This window comes from Pseudochaenichthys georgianus, unplaced genomic scaffold (genome assembly GCF_902827115.2).
Source record: "Pseudochaenichthys georgianus unplaced genomic scaffold, fPseGeo1.2 scaffold_2318_arrow_ctg1, whole genome shotgun sequence".
Lineage (NCBI taxonomy): Eukaryota > Metazoa > Chordata > Actinopteri > Perciformes > Channichthyidae > Pseudochaenichthys > Pseudochaenichthys georgianus.
Genome location: NW_027262922.1, coordinates 1 through 20,024, shown reverse-complemented (window position 1 = coordinate 20,024; position 20,024 = coordinate 1). Strand labels below are relative to the sequence as shown.

At 44.1% G+C, this 20,024-nt stretch overlaps 1 protein-coding gene across 1 annotated transcript; it reads right to left on the bottom strand.

Moving 5' to 3' along the window:
* Positions 1-1,299: 1,299 nt before the first annotated feature.
* LOC117442020 (complement C3-like) lies at positions 1,300-20,018 on the bottom strand (the record flags this gene model as incomplete). Its single annotated transcript, XM_034078012.1, has 7 exons — positions 19,958-20,018; positions 16,535-16,605; positions 11,796-11,893; positions 8,335-8,417; positions 8,168-8,258; positions 2,140-2,248; positions 1,300-1,604 (listed from the first exon to the last, which is right to left on the bottom strand). Coding segments are annotated over exons 3-7 (653 nt in total), but the record flags the coding sequence as incomplete, so codon positions are not given.
* Positions 20,019-20,024: the final 6 nt, after the last annotated feature.

Here is a 20,024-nt window from a genome sequence, read left to right as displayed (position 1 = left end):
CATGGACACACACATCAGAGCCATGGACACACACACACACATCAGATCCATGGACACACACACACACATCAGATCCATGGACACACACATCAGAGCCATGGACACACACATCAGAGCCATGGACACACACATCAGAGCCATGGACACACACACACACATCAGATCCATGGACACACACATCAGAGCCATGGACACACACATCAGAGCCATGGACACACACACACACATCAGATCCATGGACACACACACACATCAGATCCATGGACACACACATCAGAGCCATGGACACACACTTCAGAGCCAAGGACACACACACACAGCAGATCCATGGACACACACACATCAGAGCCATGGACACACACACATCAGATCCATGGACACACACACACATCAGATCCATGGACACACACACACATCAGATCCATGGACACACACATCAGAGCCAAGGACACACACACACACAGCAGATCCATGGACACACACACATCAGAGCCATGGACACACACACATCAGATCCATGGACACACACACACATCAGATCCATGGACACACACATCAGAGCCAAGGACACACACACACACAGCAGATCCATGGACACACACACATCAGATCCATGGACACACACACACACATCAGATCCATGGACACACACACACACATCAGATCCATGGACACACACATCAGAGCCATGGACACACACATCAGAGCCATGGACACACACTTCAGAGCCAAGGACACACACACACAGCAGATCCATGGACACACACATCAGAGCCATGGACACACACACATCAGATCCATGGACACACACACACATCAGATCCATGGACACACACACACACATCAGATCCATGGACACACACATCAGAGCCAAGGACACACACACACACAGCAGATCCATGGACACACACACATCAGAGCCAAGGACACACACACACACAGCAGATCCATGGACACACACACATCAGATCCATGGACACACACACACATCAGATCCATGGACACACACACACACATCAGATCCATGGACACACACATCAGAGCCAAGGACACACACACACACAGCAGATCCATGGACACACACACATCAGAGCCAAGGACACACACACACACAGCAGATCCATGGACACACACACATCAGATCCATGGACACACACACACACCTAAGTCTGATGTTCGTTTGATCGATATAGGACAATAGCTGACCGTCAGGCCGAGGCTGAACTCGCCTCCCAGCAGCTCAACACGAACAAACATTGAGACACGGGACAAGTTGAACAAACATTTAACATGAAAGACCCTCCAAGAGACGTCAGGTCTGAGGGCTGACTCAGGACGGAGGGCCTCGGTCTGGGTTCATCAAACCCCCTGTATCTCTGATCTGATTGGTCGTTCATTGTGTGTCTCTGATCTGATTGGTCGTTCATCGTGTTGGGGCCAGAGGACGAGTGTCTCTCAGACCTTTGAGCAGAGTAACTGAGGGAGCGTTCTGATGTCAGAGCGGGGGATAAACGCTGTACCCTGCAGACCAGCAGGGGGCAGCCAAAGACCACATGGAGATGGCCGTGTCGAATCGTTCTCTGTCTGGGTTTTTCATTTCGCTTCTACGTGTGCACCACGACACAAAGTCAACTCCTCGTACGAGTCCACCTGCCTGGTGTTAACCCTGCTTCTGGTTCTGACTCTGAAAACGCGCTGCGATGACACCTCCAGAACCCCCTAAAGGCGCCCATGCTATTTGGGAAGGGAAACCCCAAAGATGGCTGTTACCAGTGGGCAACGGGCGGTGGGGGCGAAGTCCATAGGGACGTGGCAACTGGAAGGTCACCAGTTCGAGTCCCGGCAAGACCAAGTGCTACCGAGGTGTCCCTGAGCAAGGCACCGTTCCCTACGTTCTGGTGTGTGTGTGTGTGTGTGTGTGTGTGTGTGTGTGTGTGTGTGTGTGTGTGTGTGTGTGTGTGTGTGTGTGTGTGTGTGTGTGTGTGTGTGTGTGTGTGTGTGCGTGTGTGTGTGTATTGCAGTACTAGAACACTCAGAATCACAGAAGTACAACAGAAGGACAGAACACTTTGTCTCCAGCCCTGAGACGGGGAGCAAGTATATGGTCTGTTTGGTCGGACCAGTGTCCTCGTGTCCTACCCGCACTCTGGAGACGGAGCTGGGGATGATGACCGGAGGATTCGTCCCGCTGACGTATCCGTAACGCAGGAACACCTCGCCCTCCGCCACCGGAGCCCCGTGGACGTACCTGAGGGACAACACAGCGCTTCAGTCTCATGTATCCTGTCCTGTCAGGACATCCCAGGGCTCAGATATATCCAGAGCCTGTCTCTGATTGGCTGAAACACCAAATGGATCATTGCAGCATTACCCATAATCCCCTCTGTTTCAGCCCTGTTTCCAAAGTGCTGATTCTCTGTCTGTGACTTTAGATGAAAACAAGGAGCCCCTCCCCACGACACATGGTGTCCGATCCCCCCCACATTATTAGACAGGCCCAAAACATGGAGTCCGATCCCCCCCACATTATTAGACAGGCCCAAAACATGGTGTCCGATCCCCCCCACATTATTAGACAGGCCCAAAACATGGAGTCCGATCCCCCCCACATTATTAGACAGGCCCAAAACATGGTGTCCGATCCCCCCCACATTATTAGACAGGCCCAAAACATGGTGTCCGATCCCCCCCACATTATTAGACAGGCCCAAAACATGGTGTCCGATCCCCCCCACATTATTAGACAGGCCCAAAACATGGTGTCCGATCCCCCCCACATTATTAGACAGGCCCAAAACATGGAGTCCGATCCCCCCCACATTATTAGACAGGCCCAAAACATGGTGTCCGATCCCCCCCACATTATTAGACAGGCCCAAAACATGGTGTCCGATCCCCCCCACATTATTAGACAGGCCCAAAACATGGTGTCCGATCCCCCCCACATTATTAGACAGGCCCAAAACATGGAGTCCGATCCCCCCCACATTATTAGACAGGCCCAAAACATGGTGTCCGATCCCCCCCACATTATTAGACAGGCCCAAAACATGGTGTCCGATCCCCCCCACATTATTAGACAGGCCCAAAACATGGTGTCCGATCCCCCCCACATTATTAGACAGGCCCAAAACATGGAGTCTGATCCCCCCCACATTATTAGACAGGCCCAAAACATGGAGTCCGATCCCCCCCACATTATTAGACAGGCCCAAAACATGGTGTCCGATCCCCCCCACATTATTAGACAGGCCCAAAACATGGTGTCCGATCCCCCCCCACATTATTAGACAGGCCCAAAACATGGTGTCCGATCCCCCCCACATTATTAGACAGGCCCAAAACATGGAGTCCGATCCCCCCCACATTATTAGACAGGCCCAAAACATGGAGTCCGATCCCCCCCACATTATTAGACAGGCCCAAAACATGGAGTCTGATCCCCCCCACATTATTAGACAGGCCCAAAACATGGAGTCCGATCCCCCCCACATTAATAGACAGGCCCAAAACATGGAGTCTGATCCCCCCCACATTATTAGACAGGCCCAAAACATGGTGTCCGATCCCCCCCCACATTAATAGACAGGCCCAAAACATGGTGTCCGATCCCCCCCCACATTAATAGACAGGCCCAAAACATGGTGTTCGATCCCCCCCACATTATTAGACAGGCCCAAAACATGGTGTCCGATCCCCCCCCACATTAATAGACAGGCCCAAAACATGGTGTTCGATCCCCCCCACATTATTAGACAGGCCCAAAACATGGTGTCCGATCCCCCCCACATTATTAGACAGGCCCAAAACGTGGAGTCCGTTCCCCCCCACATTATTAGACAGTCCCAAAACATGGAGTCCGATCCCCCCCACATTATTAGACAGGCCCAAAACATGGTGTCCGATCCCCCCCCACATTATTAGACAGGCCCAAAACATGGTGTCCGATCCCCCCCACATTATTAGACAGGCCCAAAACATGGTGTCCGATCCCCCCCACATTATTAGACAGGCCCAAAACATGGAGTCCGATCCCCCCCACATTATTAGACAGGCCCAAAACATGGAGTCCGATCCCCCCCACATTATTAGACAGGCCCAAAACATGGTGTCCGACCCCCCCCCACATTATTAGACAGGCCCAAAACATGGTGTCCGATCCCCCCCACATTATTAGACAGGCCCAAAACATGGTGTCCGATCCCCCCCCACATTATTAGACAGGCCCAAAACATGGAGTCTGATCCCCCCCACATTATTAGACAGGCCCAAAACATGGAGTCCGATCCCCCCCACATTATTAGACAGGCCCAAAACATGGTGTCCGATCCCCCCCCACATTATTAGACAGGCCCAAAACATGGTGTCTGATCCCCCCCACATTATTAGACAGGCCCAAAACATGGAGTCCGATCCCCCCCACATTAATAGACAGGCCCAAAACATGGAGTCTGATCCCCCCCCACATTATTAGACAGGCCCAAAACATGGAGTCCGATCCCCCCCCACATTATTAGACAGGCCCAAAACATGGAGTCCGATCCCCCCCACATTATTAGACAGGCCCAAAACATGGAGTCCGATCCCCCCCACATTATTAGACAGGCCCAAAACATGGTGTCCGATCACCCCCACATTATTAGACAGGCCCAAAACATGGAGTCCGATCCCCCCCACATTATTAGACAGGCCCAAAACATGGTGTCCGATCCCCCCCACATTATTAGACAGGCCCAAAACATGGTGTCCGATCCCCCCCACATTATTAGACAGGCCCAAAACATGGAGTCCGATCCCCCCCACATTATTAGACAGGCCCAAAACATGGAGTCCGATCCCCCCCACATTATTAGACAGGCCCAAAACATGGAGTCTGATCCCCCCCACATTATTAGACAGGCCCAAAACATGGAGTCCGATCCCCCCCACATTAATAGACAGGCCCAAAACATGGAGTCCTGATCCCCCCCACATTATTAGACAGGCCCAAAACATGGAGTCCGATCCCCCCCACATTAATAGACAGGCCCAAAACATGGTGTCGATCCCCCCCCACATTATAGACAGGCCCAAAACATGGTGTTCGATCCCCCCCCACATTATTAGACAGGCCCAAAACATGGAGTCCGATCCCCCCCACATTAATAGACAGGCCCAAAACATGGAGTCTGATCCCCCCCCACATTATTAGACAGGCCCAAAACATGGAGTCCGATCCCCCCCCACATTAATAGACAGGCCCAAAACATGGTGTCCGATCCCCCCCACATTATTAGACAGGCCCAAAACATGGAGTCCGATCCCCCCCACATTAATAGACAGGCCCAAAACATGGTGTTCGATCCCCCCCACATTATTAGACAGGCCCAAAACATGGTGTCCGATCCCCCCCCACATTAATAGACAGGCCCAAAACATGGTGTTCGATCCCCCCCACATTATTAGACAGGCCCAAAACATGGTGTCCGATCCCCCCCACATTATTAGACAGGCCCAAAACATGGAGTCCGATCCCCCCCCACATTATTAGACAGGCCCAAAACATGGAGTCCGATCCCCCCCACATTATTAGACAGGCCCAAAACATGGTGTCCGATCCCCCCCACATTATTAGACAGGCCCAAAACATGGTGTCCGATCCCCCCCACATTATTAGACAGGCCCAAAACATGGTGTCTGATCCCCCCCCACATTATTAGACAGGCCCAAAACGTGGAGTCCGATCCCCCCCACATTATTAGACAGTCCCAAAACATGGAGTCCGATCCCCCCCACATTATTAGACAGGCCCAAAACATGGAGTCCGATCCCCCCCACATTATTAGACAGGCCCAAAACATGGTGTCCGATCCCCCCCACATTATTAGACAGGCCCAAAACATGGAGTCCGATCCCCCCCACATTATTAGACAGGCCCAAAACATGGTGTCCGACCCCCCCCCACATTATTAGACAGGCCCAAAACATGGTGTCCGATCCCCCCCACATTATTAGACAGGCCCAAAACATGGAGTCCGATCCCCCCCCACATTATTAGACAGGCCCAAAACATGGTGTCCGATCCCCCCCCACATTATTAGACAGGCCCAAAACAGTGGAGTCCGATCCCCCCCACATTATTAGACAGTCCCAAAACATGGAGTCCGATCCCCCCCACATTATTAGACAGGCCCAAAACATGGAGTCCGATCCCCCCCCACATTATTAGACAGGCCCAAAACATGGTGTCCGATCCCCCCCACATTATTAGACAGGCCCAAAACATGGTGTCCGATCCCCCCCACATTATTAGACAGGCCCAAAACATGGAGTCCGATCCCCCCCCACATTATTAGACAGGCCCAAAACATGGTGTCCGATCCCCCCCCCACATTATTAGACAGGCCCAAAACATGGTGTCCGATCCCCCCCCACATTATTAGACAGGCCCAAAACATGGAGTCCGATCCCCCCCCACATTATTAGACAGGCCCAAAACATGGAGTCCGATCCCCCCCCACATTATTAGACAGGCCCAAAACATGGAGTCTGATCCCCCCCCACATTATTAGACAGGCCCAAAACATGGAGTCCGATCCCCCCCACATTATTAGACAGGCCCAAAACATGGTGTCCGATCCCCCCCCACATTATTAGACAGGCCCAAAACATGGTGTCTGATCCCCCCCCACATTATTAGACAGGCCCAAAACATGGTGTCTGATCCCCCCCCACATTATTAGACAGGCCCAAAACATGGAGTCCGATCCCCCCCCACATTATTAGACAGGCCCAAAACATGGAGTCCGATCCCCCCCACATTATTAGACAGGCCCAAAACATGGTGTCCGATCCCCCCCACATTATTAGACAGGCCCAAAACATGGTGTCCGATCCCCCCCACATTATTAGACAGGCCCAAAACATGGAGTCCGATCCCCCCCACATTATTAGACAGGCCCAAAACATGGAGTCCGATCCCCCCCACATTATTAGACAGGCCCAAAACATGGTGTCCGATCCCCCCCCACATTATTAGACAGGCCCAAAACATGATGTCTGATCCCCCCCACATTATTAGACAGGCCCAAAACATGGAGTCCGATCCCCCCCACATTATTAGACAGGCCCAAAACATGGTGTCTGATCCCCCCCCACATTATTAGACAGGCCCAAAACATGGTGTCTGATCCCCCCCACATTATTAGACAGGCCCAAAACATGGTGTCTGATCCCCCCCCACATTATTAGACAGGCCCAAAACATGGTGTCTGATCCCCCCCACATTATTAGACAGGCCCAAAACATGGTGTCTGATCCCCCCCCACATTATTAGACAGGCCCAAAACATGGAGTCCGATCCCCCCCACATTATTAGACAGGCCCAAAACATGGAGTCCGATCCCCCCCACATTATTAGACAGGCCCAAAACATGGAGTCCGATCCCCCCCACATTATTAGACAGGCCCAAAACATGGTGTCTGATCCCCCCCACATTATTAGACAGGCCCAAAACATGGAGTCCGATCCCCCCCACATTATTAGACAGGCCCAAAACATGGAGTCCGATCCCCCCCACATTATTAGACAGGCCCAAAACATGGAGTCCGATCCCCCCACTTGCTCCACGCAGACCTCCAGCTCCTCCCGTCTGGCTGAAGATTCCGGCTGAGCCGATATAAGCACTCATCCCTGCCTACAGTGTGTCCTCTGAGAGTCACTTCATGAGGGTAGTGCAGCAGGTCGCCTGCCTCAGTATGTGCATGAGTATGTGTATGTATTTGAATGTGTATTATGTTTGTATAAGTACATGTATGCAGAACTGTATTGTAATGTATTCAGATCCACGAAGCTATTTCCATTTAAAAGCAAACTCAAAACCCATCTCTTCGCATCTGTCCTCCTCGTAGACTAATCTCCATCCCCTAGTTCCCATCTACACGAGCATCACTTCAGCCTCAGGCTTTCATCACATGGCGATACTTGTGTTGTTGTATAATGTTTTTATCATGTTGATGCTGTGACGTTTGTACTTTGTTTGCTTTGTTCCGCCCTTTGAGGCATCCCTTGTGATTTGTACTATAATACAAGTTGATTTGATCTGCAGGACGGAGTCCAGAACACTTGTCCTCACGGGGACAATAAAGTACATGGTATGATATATTACTTTCACACTTGTTTCCTCACCTGGCTGAAACCTTGAAGTTGAAGCGCTTGAAGTTCCCGGAGCTCACGTAGTTAGTGTCTGGCTCCACGAGGATGTAGAAACTGGGAAGAACTGGAACAAACAGGTTTTAATGAACATTTAAGAGTTCATTCATAATGTGATGGTTTCTGATGTTTCCTCCTGTTACCGTATTCTTTCACTTCAAACTCTGCCCTCGCTGTGGTGGTGAAATCATCAGAGTACGCCGCTTCAATCGACCAGATCCCCAACCTGGAGACAAACAAGTAAACAACAACAACAGACAACAGGAATCACTTTAACTATCATAAGAGACTTTAAACGCTGTCACCAAACTGGGTCCGCGATGACATTTGTGTTTTCCAACAAGCTGCAGTTGGAACTTGTGTTTGATGTTATATAAGATTAGATCAAATAAAATAAGATTAGATCAAATAAAATAAGATAAGATAAGATAAGGTAAGGTAAGATAAGGTAAGGTAAGATACGGTAAGGTAAGATTAGATAAGATAAGGTAAGATAAGATAAGGTTTTCTTCAAGGTTGTGTCTTCCTGGTCGAATGTACTTATTGTAAGTCGCTTTGGATAAAAGCGTCAGCTAAATGTAAGGTAAGGTAAGGTAAGATAAGGCAAGGTAAGATAAGGTAAGGTAAGATAAGGCAAGGTAAGGTAAGGTAAGGTAAGATAAGGCAAGGTAAGATAAGGTAAGGTAAGATAAGGCAAGGTAAGATAATGTAAGGTAAGATAAGGCAAGGTAAGATAAGGTAAGGTAAGGTAAGGTAAGGTAAGATAAGGCAAGGTAAGATAAGGTAAGGTAAGATAAGGCAAGGTAAGGTAAGATAAGGTAAGGTAAGGTAAGATAAGATAAGGCAAGGTAAGGTAAGGTAAGATAAGGCAAGGTAAGATAAGGTAAGGTAAGATAAGGCAAGGTAAGATAAGGTAAGATAAGGTAAGGTAAGATAAGGCAAGGTAAGGTAAGATAAGGTAAGGTAAGGTAAGATAAGATAAGGCAAGGTAAGGTAAGGTAAGATAAGGCAAGGTAAGATAAGGTAAGGTAAGATAAGGCAAGGTAAGATAAGGTAAGGTAAGATAAGGCAAGGTAAGGTAAGGTAAGGTAAGGTAAGGTAAGGTAAGATAAGGTAAGGTAAGGTAAGATAAGGTAAGATAAGATAAGGCAAGGTAAGGTAAGGTAAGATAAGGCAAGGTAAGATAAGGTAAGGTAAGATAAGGCAAGGTAAGGTAAGGTAAGGTAAGGTAAGGTAAGGTAAGGTAAGATAAGGCAAGGTAAGGTAAGGTAAGGTAAGATAAGGCAAGGTAAGATAAGGTAAGGTAAGATAAGGCAAGGTAAGGTAAGATAAGGTAAGGTAAGATAAGGTAAGATAAGATAAGGCAAGGTAAGGTAAGGTAAGATAAGGCAAGGTAAGATAAGGTAAGGTAAGATAAGGCAAGGTAAGGTAAGGTAAGATAAGGTAAGGTAAGATAAGGTAAGATAAGGTAAGGTAAGGTAAGGTAAGGTAAGGTAAGGTAAGATAAGGTAAGATAAGATAAGGTAAGGTAAGGTAAGATAAGGTAAGATAAGGTAAGGTAAGGTAAGGTAAGATAAGGTAAGATAAGGTAAGGTAAGGTAAGATAAGGTAAGGTAAGATAAGATAAGGTAAGGTAAGATAAGATAAGGTAAGGTAAGATAAGATAAGGTAAGGTAAGGTAAGATAAGATAAGATAAGGTAAGGTAAGATAAGGTAAGGTAAGGTAAGATAAGATAAGGTAAGGTAAGGTAAGATAAGGTAAGGTAAGGTAAGATAAGATAAGGTAAGGTAAGGTAAGGTAAGGTAAGATAAGATAAGGTAAGATAAGGTAAGGTAAGATAAGGTAAGGTAAGGTTAGGTAAGGTAAGATAAGATAAGATAAGGTAAGGTAAGATAAGGTAAGGTAAGGTAAGATAAGGTAAGGTAAGATAAGGTAAGGTAAGGTAAGATAAGATAAGGTAAGATAAGGTAAGATAAGGTAAGGTAAGATAAGGTAAGGTAAGATAAGATAAGGTAAGGTAAGGTAAGATAAGGTAAGGTACGATAAGATAAGGTAAGATAAGATAAGGTAAGGTAAGATAAGGTAAGATCAGGTAAGGTAAGGTAAGGTAAGATCAGGTAAGGTAAGGTAAGGTAAGGTAAGATAAGGTAAGGTAAGGTAAGGTAAGATAAGATAAGGTAAGGTAAGGTAAGGTAAGGTAAGGTAAGGTAAGATAAGGTAAGGTAAGGTAAGGTAAGGTAAGGTAAGGTAAGATAAGATAAGATAAGGTAAGGTAAGGTAAGGTAAGATAAGATAAGATAAGATAAGGTAAGGTAAGGTAAGGTAAGGTAAGGTAAGATAAGATAAGATAAGATAAGGTAAGGTAAGATAAGGTAAGATAAGGTAAGACCAGGTAAGGTAAGGTAAGGTAAGGTAAGATAAGATAAGATAAGGTAAGGAAAGGTAAGGTAAGATAAGATAAGATAAGGTAAGGTAAGGTAAGGTAAGATAAGGTAAGGTAAGATAAGATAAGGTAAGGTAAGATAAGGTAAGATAAGGTAAGGTAAGGTAAGGTAAGGTAAGGTAAGTTAAGGTAAGGTAAGGTAAGGTAAGATAAGATAAGATAAGGTAAGGTAAGGTAAGATAAGATAAGATAAGATAAGGTAAGGTAAGGTAAGGTAAGATAAGGTAAGGTAAGGTAAGGTAAGGTAAGGTAAGTTAAGTTAAGGTAAGGTAAGGTAAGGTAAGGTAAGGTAAGATAAGATAAGATAAGGTAAGGTAAGGTAAGGTAAGGTAAGGACATGTTTGCGTTGCAGCAGCATAAAAGACATGGCATTGAACGATAGAGTGAAGAAAAGACTAGAAATAAACCATCCAGAATGTAAAGTCCTAAAGAAGTAGAGCTGTGATCCATCAGGGGAACATCCCGAGTGATCACGATGTTCTGAAAACCTCCTTTGAAGCCAGGATGTTTGGCGACACTTGAATGAAACTGCGTGTTCCTGTGATATTGTGAGAAATGAGGTTAAAATGTTAACATCGGTTCAGGACCACGGCCACGCCTAAAACTCCGCCTCCAACCACGGCCACGCCTAAAACTCCGCCTCCAACCACGGCCACGCCTAAAACTCCGCCTCCAACCACGGCCACGCCTAAAACTCCGCCTCCAACCACGGCCACGCCTAAAACTCCGCCTCCAACCACGGCCACGCCTAAAACTCCGCCTCCAACCACGGCCACGCCTAAAGCTCCGCCTCCAACCACGGCCACGCCTATTTATATCCGGCAACACTTCCAGCCACTGCTCGTCCTCCCAGATCATCCCTTCACCCCCCTCATATCATTCACATGTTACTTCAATAAACTTACAAACATCACATTGTCGTGGCGTGGTTCCTGCTAGTGAAAGGGACGGATGGACGGAAGACCACAAATATGTTGCCTTCACAGATTCCAAAAAAAACACTTTAAGAGGACCTTAAATAACACGCACAAACTTATGGTCAGATTCTTTTATCTTCTTCTCTATTTATTTGAATATCGCTGTTATGTTTTCTTCTTGTTCTGTAAAGCACTTTGGGCTTTGTACAAATAAAATATGTTCTTATTATTATTATCTCTTACTTTGGTTTAATGGGGATCTTGAAGGGGTTTTGCATCGAGGGGATCCCATTGTTGACATCGATCATTTCCACGATGTCCACTGGGGTACGATCCGGGTCCTATTGGGGAGTCAGAGAGAAATCAATCAGTTACAGGTGACTCTTTAGTTCATCTACAGGTGAGTCTTTAGTTCATCTACAGGTGAGTCTTTAGTTCATCTACAGGTGAGTCTTTAGTTCATCTACAGGTGACTCTTTAGTTCATCTGCAGGTGAGTCTTTAGTTCATCTACAGGTGAGTCTTTAGTTCATCTACAGGTGAGTCTTTAGTTCATCTACAGGTGACTCTTTAGGTCATCTACAGGTGACTCTTTAGTTCATCTGCAGGTGAGTCTTTAGTTCATCTGCAGGTGAGTCTTTAGTTCATCTACAGGTGAGTCTTTATTTCATCTACAGGTGACTCTTTAGTTCATCTGCAGGTGACTCTTTAGTTCATCTACAGGTGACTCTTTAGTTCATCTGCAGGTGAGTCTTTAGTTCATCTGCAGGTGAGTCTTTAGTTCATCTACAGGTGAGTCTTTAGTTCATCTACAGGTGACTCTTTAGTTCATCTGCAGGTGAGTCTTTAGTTCATCTGCAGGTGAGTCTTTAGTTCATCTACAGGTGAGTCTTTATTTCATCTGCAGGTGAGTCTTTAGTTCATCTGCAGGTGACTCTTTAGTTCATCTGCAGGTGAGTCTTTAGTTCATCTACAGGTGACTCTTTAGTTCATCTGCAGGTGAGTCTTTAGTTCATCTGCAGGTGAGTCTTTAGTTCATCTGCAGGTGAGTCTTTAGTTCATCTACAGGTGAGTCTTTAGTTCATCTACAGGTGACTCTTTAGTTCATCTGCAGGTGAGTCTTTAGTTCATCTGCAGGTGAGTCTTTAGTTCATCTACAGGTGAGTCTTTAGTTCATCTGCAGGTGAGTCTTTAGTTCATCTGCAGGTGAGTCTTTAGTTCATCTACAGGTGAGTCTTTAGTTCATCTGCAGGTGAGTCTTTAGTTCATCTACAGGTGAGTCTTTAGTTCATCTACAGGTGAGTCTTTAGTTCATCTGCAGGTGAGTCTTTAGTTCATCTACAGGTGAGTCTTTATTTCATCTGCAGGTGAGTCTTTAGTTCATCTGCAGGTGACTCTTTAGTTCATCTGCAGGTGAGTCTTTAGTTCATCTACAGGTGACTCTTTAGTTCATCTGCAGGTGAGTCTTTAGTTCATCTGCAGGTGAGTCTTTAGTTCATCTACAGGTGAGTCTTTAGTTCATCTACAGGTGACTCTTTAGTTCATCTGCAGGTGAGTCTTTAGTTCATCTGCAGGTGAGTCTTTAGTTCATCTACAGGTGAGTCTTTATTTCATCTGCAGGTGAGTCTTTAGTTCATCTACAGGTGAGTCTTTAGTTCATCTGCAGGTGACTCTTTAGTTCATCTGCAGGTGAGTCTTTAGTTCATCTACAGGTGAGTCTTTAGTTCATCTGCAGGTGAGTCTTTAGTTCATCTACAGGTGAGTCTTTAGTTCATCTACAGGTGACTCTTTAGTTCATCTGCAGGTGAGTCTTTAGTTCATCTGCAGGTGAGTCTTTAGTTCATCTACAGGTGACTCTTTAGTTCATCTGCAGGTGAGTCTGCTTCTTAAAAAGCACAACCTCGATCCAGAGGTTTTAGCCAACTATAGACCTATTTCTAATCTTCCGTTCCTCTCAATAATTCTTGAGAAAGCGGTCGCTAAACAGTTGTGTGATTACTTAAAAAACAATGATTTATCTGAAGACTTTCAGTCTGGCTTTAGAACACATCATAGCACAGAGACAGCTCTGGTTAAAGTCACAAAGGACATTCTAATAGCCTCAGACAAGGGACTTGTCTCTATTCTTGTTTTGCTCGATCTCAGTGCTGCATTTGATACTATCGACCATGATATCCTATTGCAAAGACTAGAGCACTTAGTTGGCATACAGGGAACTGCTTTAGGCTGGTTTAGGTCCTATCTATCTGAACGCTCTCAGTTTGTACGTGTTAACGATGAATCTTCCACGCAAACCAAAGTTAGCCATGGAGTGCCACAGGGCTCAGTGCTCGGACCTATTCTGTTCACATTATATATGCTTCCGTTAGGCAATATTATAAGGAATCATTCTGTAAACTTTCATTGTTATGCGGATGATACTCAACTATATTTATCAATCAAGCCTGATGAAATTAATCATCTAAATAAAATTCAAGACTGCCTCAAGGACTTAAAAACGTGGATGACCTTAAACTTTTTGATGTTAAACACGACCAAAACTGAAGTTATTGTACTTGGCCCGAAGAATCTACGAAACAAATTATCTAAAGACATACTAACTATGGATGGCATTAATTTGGCCTCCAGTGAGACTGTAAGGAATCTTGGTGTTATATTTGATCAGGATTTATCCTTTAACGCCCACATAAAATCAATTTCAAGGACCGCCTACTTCTATCTACGCAACATTGCAAAAATCAGGCATATCTTGCCTCAAAACGATGCAGAGAAACTAGTCCATGCATTTGTTACTTCTAGGCTGGATTATTGTAACTCTTTATTATCAGGGAGTACCAAGAAGTCAGTCAAGTGGCTTCAGCTGATTCAAAATGCTGCGGCTCGTGTACTAACCAGAGTTAGGAGAAGGGACCACATTACTCCTGTTCTGGCTGCCTTACACTGGCTCCCTATAGAACACAGGATAGAATTTAAAATTCTTCTTCTCGCCTACAAAGCCCTTAATGGGCAGGCGCCATCTTACCTTAAAGAACTCATTATACCCTACTGGCCTACTAGGGCATTGCGTTCCAAGAATGCAGGGTTGTTGGTTGTTCCTAGAGTCTCTAAAAGTACAATGGGAGCCAGAGCCTTTTCTTATCAAGCTCCACATTTGTGGAATCAGCTTCCAGTTTGTGTTCGGGCGGCAGACACCCTATCCGTTTTTAAGAGTGCGCTTAAGACCTTCCTTTTTGATAAAGCTTATAGTTAGGGCTGATTAGATTCAGCCCCTAGTTTTGCTGATATAGGCTTAGTTTGTCGGGGGACATCTTACTTCTTCCTTCTCTCTGTCTATACCCGTGTACACTCATGTTCCGATTAACCCAGCTTCCCCAAATGTCTTTCTTTTTGGTGTCTATATACGCTGGGATCCGGAGTCATGGATGATCCTGCGGTCCTGTGTCCTGGATCGCGAGCGCTGGATCTTGAGTCGTGGCTGTGGTCCTGGATCATCGGTCCTGGATGGATATCCTCGTGGATTCATCTTCCTATTATACACACATGCATTTCCAAACATTTGGACTACCTATGTTGCAAATGTATTATCTTTTCAATTTACACACGGCATCTATTGCACGTCTGTCCGTCCTGGGAGAGGGATCCCTCCTCTGTTGCTCTCCCTGAGGTTTCTCCCATTTTTCCCTTTAAACTGGGTTTTCTTTGGAAGTTTTTCCTTGTACGATGTGAGGGTCTAAGGACAGAGGGTGTCGTATTGTCATACTGATATTCTGTACACACTGTGAAGACCACTGAGACAAATGTAACATTTGTGATATTGGGCTATATAAATAAACATTGATTGATTGATTGATTTAGTTCATCTGCAGGTGAGTCTTTAGTTCATCTACAGGTGAGTCTTTAGTTCATCTACAGGTGAGTCTTTAGTTCATCTGCAGGTGAGTCTTTAGTTCATCTACAGGTGAGTCTTTAGTTCATCAACAGGTGACTCTTTAGTTCATCTACAGGTGAGTCTTTAGTTCATCTACAGGTGACTCTTTAGTTCATCTGCAGGTGAGTCTTTAGTTCATCTACAGGTGAGTCTTTAATTCATCTGCAGGTGAGTCTTTAGTTCATCTGCAGGTGAGTCTTTAGTTCATCTACAGGTGACTCTTTAGTTCATCTACAGGTGAGTCTTTAGTTCATCTGCAGGTGAGTCTTTAGTTCATCTACAGGTGAGTCTTTAGTTCATCTACAGGTGACTCTTTAGTTCATCTACAGGTGAGTCTTTAGTTCATCTACAGGTGAGTCTTTAGTTCATCTGCAGGTGAGTCTTTAGTTCATCAACAGGTGAGTCTTTAGTTCATCTGCAGGTGAGTCTTTAGTTCATCTGCAGGTGAGTCTTTAGTTCATCTACAGGTGAGTCTTTAGTTCATCTGCAGGTGAGTCTTTAGTTCATCTGCAGGTGAGTCTTTAGTTCATCTGCAGGTGAGTCTTTAGTTCATCTACAGGTGAGTCTTTAGTTCATCTACAGGTGAGTCTTTAGTTCATCTACAGGTGAGTCTTTAGTTCATCTACAGGTGAGTCTTTAGTTCATCTACAGGTGAGTCTTTATTTCATCTGCAGGTGAGTCTTTAGTTCATCTGCAGGTGAGTCTTTAGTTCATCTGCAGGTGAGTCTTTAGTTCATCTGCAGGTGAGTCTTTAGTTCATCTACAGGTGAGTCTTTAGTTCATCTGCAGGTGAGTCTTTAGTTCATCTACAGGTGAGTCTTTAGTTCATCAACAGGTGAGTCTTTAGTTCATCTACAGGTGAGTCTTTAGTTCATCAACAGGTGAGTCTTTAGTTCATCTACAGGTGAGTCTTTAGTTCATCTGCAGATGAGTCTTTAGTTCATCTGCAGGTGAGTCTTTAGTTCATCTGCAGGTGAGTCTTTAGTTCATCTGCAGGTGAGTCTTTAGTTCATCTGCAGGTGAGTCTTTAGTTCATCTGCAGGTGACTCACTCACCTTGAAGGTCAGGAAGACGCTCCGATTGGCCGGTCTCAGTTCCTGGTTCAAACTGAACGCTCTCACTTTGACTGGAAACACAGAAACACAACAAAAAACTGAGTTTTCCAAGTGGACAGGAAGTGAGGTTTTAGGACTTCTTACATGTTGAACACAAATACCTGTACTTTCTACTTCTCTCATGTTGAACTCAAATACCTGTACTTTCTACTTCTTACATGTTGAACTCAAATACCTGTACTTTCTACTTCTCTCATGTTGAAGTCAAATACCTGTACTTTCTACTTCTCTCATGTTGAACTCAAATACCTGTACTTTCTACTTCTCTCATGTTGAAGTCAAATACCTGTACTTTCTACTTCTCTCATGTTGAAGTCAAATACCTGTACTTTCTACTTCTCTCATGTTGAACTCAAATACCTGTACTTTCTACTTCTTACATGTTGAACACAAATACCTGTACTTTCTACTTCTCTCATGTTGAACTCAAATACCTGTACTTTCTACTTCTCTCATGTTGAAGTCAAATACCTGTACTTTCTACTTCTTACATGTTGAACTCAAATACCTGTACTTTCTACTTCTTACATGTTGAACTCAAATACCTGTACTTTCTACTTCTCTCATGTTGAACTCAAATACCTGTACTTTCTACTTCTTACATGTTGAACTCAAATACCTGTACTTTCTACTTCTTACATGTTGAACTCAAATACCTGTACTTTCTACTTCTCTCATGTTGAACTCAAATACCTGTACTTTCTACTTCTCTCATGTTGAAGTCTAATACCTGTACTTTCTACTTCTTACATGTTGAACTCGAATACCTGTACTTTCTACTTCTTACATGTTGAACTCAAATACCTGTACTTTCTACTTCTCTCATGTTGAACTCAAATACCTGTACTTTCTACTTCTCACATGTTGAACTCAAATACCTGTACTTTCTACTTCTTACATTTTGAACCCAAATACCTGTACTTTCTACTTCTCTCATGTTGAAGTCAAATACCTGTACTTTCTACTTCTTACATGTTGAAGTCTAATACCTGTACTTTCTACTTCTTACATGTTGAACTCGAATACCTGTACTTTCTACTTCTTACATGTTGAACTCAAATACCTGTACTTTCTACTTCTCTCATGTTGAACTCAAATACCTGTACTTTCTACTTCTCACATGTTGAACTCAAATACCTGTACTTTCTACTTCTTACATTTTGAACCCAAATACCTGTACTTTCTACTTCTCACATGTTGAACTCAAATACCTGTACTTTCTACTTCTCACATGTTGAACACAAATACCTGTACTTTCTACTTCTCACATGTTGAAGTCAAATACCTGTACTTTCTACTTCTCTCATGTTGAACTCAAATACCTGTACTTTCTACTTCTTACATTTTGAACCCAAATACCTGTACTTTCTACTTCTTACATTTTGAATCCAAATACCTGTACTTTCTACTTCTCTCATGTTGAACACAAATACCTGTACTTTCTACTTCTCACATGTTGAACTCAAATACCTGTACTTTCTACTTCTCACATGTTGAACTCAAATACCTGTACTTTCTACTTCTTACATGTTGAACTCAAATACCTGTACTTTCTACTTCTTACATGTTGAACTCAAATACCTGTACTTTCTACTTCTCACATGTTGAACTCAAACACCTGTACTTTCTACTTCTTACATTTTTAACCCAAATACCTGTACTTTCTACTTCTTACATGTTGAACTCAAATACCTGTACTTTCTACTTCTTACATGTTGAACTCAAATACCTGTACTTTCTACTTCTCACATGTTGAACACAAATACCTGTACTTTCTACTTCTTACATGTTGAACACAAATACCTGTACTTTCTACTTCTTACATGTTGAACCCAAATACCTGTACTTTCTACTTCTTACATGTTGAACCCAAATACCTGTACTTTCTACTTCTGACATGTTGAACAAATACCTGTACTTTCTACTTCTCACATGTTGAACTCAAATACCTGTACTTTCTACTTCTTACATGTTGAACCCAAATACCTGTACTTTCTACTTCTTACATGTTGAACCCAAATACCTGTACTTTCTACTTCTTACATGTTGAACTCAAATACCTGTACTTTCTACTTCTTACATGTTGAACTCAAATACCTGTACTTTCTACTTCTTACATGTTGAACCCAAATACCTGTACTTTCTACTTCTCTCATGTTGAACTCAAATACCTGTACTTTCTACTTCTTACATGTTGAACCCAAATACCTGTACTTTCTACTTCTCTCATGTTGAACCCAAATACCTGTACTTTCTACTTCTTACATGTTGAACTCAAATACCTGTACTTTCTACTTCTTACATGTTGAACTCAAATACCTGTACTTTCTACTTCTCTCATGTTGAACTCAAATACCTGTACTTTCTACTTGTCTCATGTTGAACTCAAATACCTGTACTTTCTACTTCTCTCATGTTGAACTCAAATATTTGTACTTTCTACTTCTCTCATGTTGAACTCAAATACCTGTACTTTCTACTTCTCACATGTTGAACTCAAATACCTGTACTTTCTACTTCTCTCATGTTGAACTCAAATACCTGTACTTTCTACTTCTCTCATGTTGAACTCAAATATCTGTACTTTCTACTTCTCTCATGTTGAACTCAAATATCTGTACTTTCTACTTCTCTCATGTTGAACTCAAATATCTGTACTTTCTACTTCTCACATGTTGAACTCAAATACCTGTACTTTCTACTTCTCTCATGTTGAACTCAAATACCTGTACTTTCTACTTCTCTCATGTTGAACTCAAATACCTGTACTTTCTACTTCTCTCATGTTGAACTCAAATACCTGTACTTTCTACTTCTTACATGTTGAACTCAAATACCTGTACTTTCTACTTCTCTCATGTTGAACTCAAATACTTGTACTTTCTACTTCTCTCATTTCCCAAGCAGCTGGTTCCTTTAGTCTGAATGTGTGTTGGTGCGTGATCATTATTCTTTAGAGTCACTGCGTGCCTATTGGTTGGAACACGATCCGTGTATCCATCACTTCCTGGTCTTCTCTAAAGAAGAGGGACCAATGGAAACGTTGTCATGTTGCCGTTGGTCACCATGGAAACATTCATTAGCTAACAATGACATTATTGTTCTATTGATATAAAGGGAGGTCAGGTACTCTTTAAAGCAGCTGCTAGTTATGGGTACTTTCTACTGAAGCACACTTCAAAGCCTCTTTACTTTGACTTGATGAAAGAAGTTTAGTCAGTACTTCTGCTTTCACCAGAGTATCTTTAAACACGAGTATCTGTACTTCTACTTGAGTAAAGGATGTGTGTACTTCTACTTGAGTAAAGGATGTGTGTACTCTGGTATCTCCAGCTGTTACGGTGTGGGGTGCAGTTCCCTCACCGGCCTGATGGGGGGTGTACAGCGGTTTGTCGGTCTGCACGAACAGGAAGCCGTTGGTTCGGCTGAC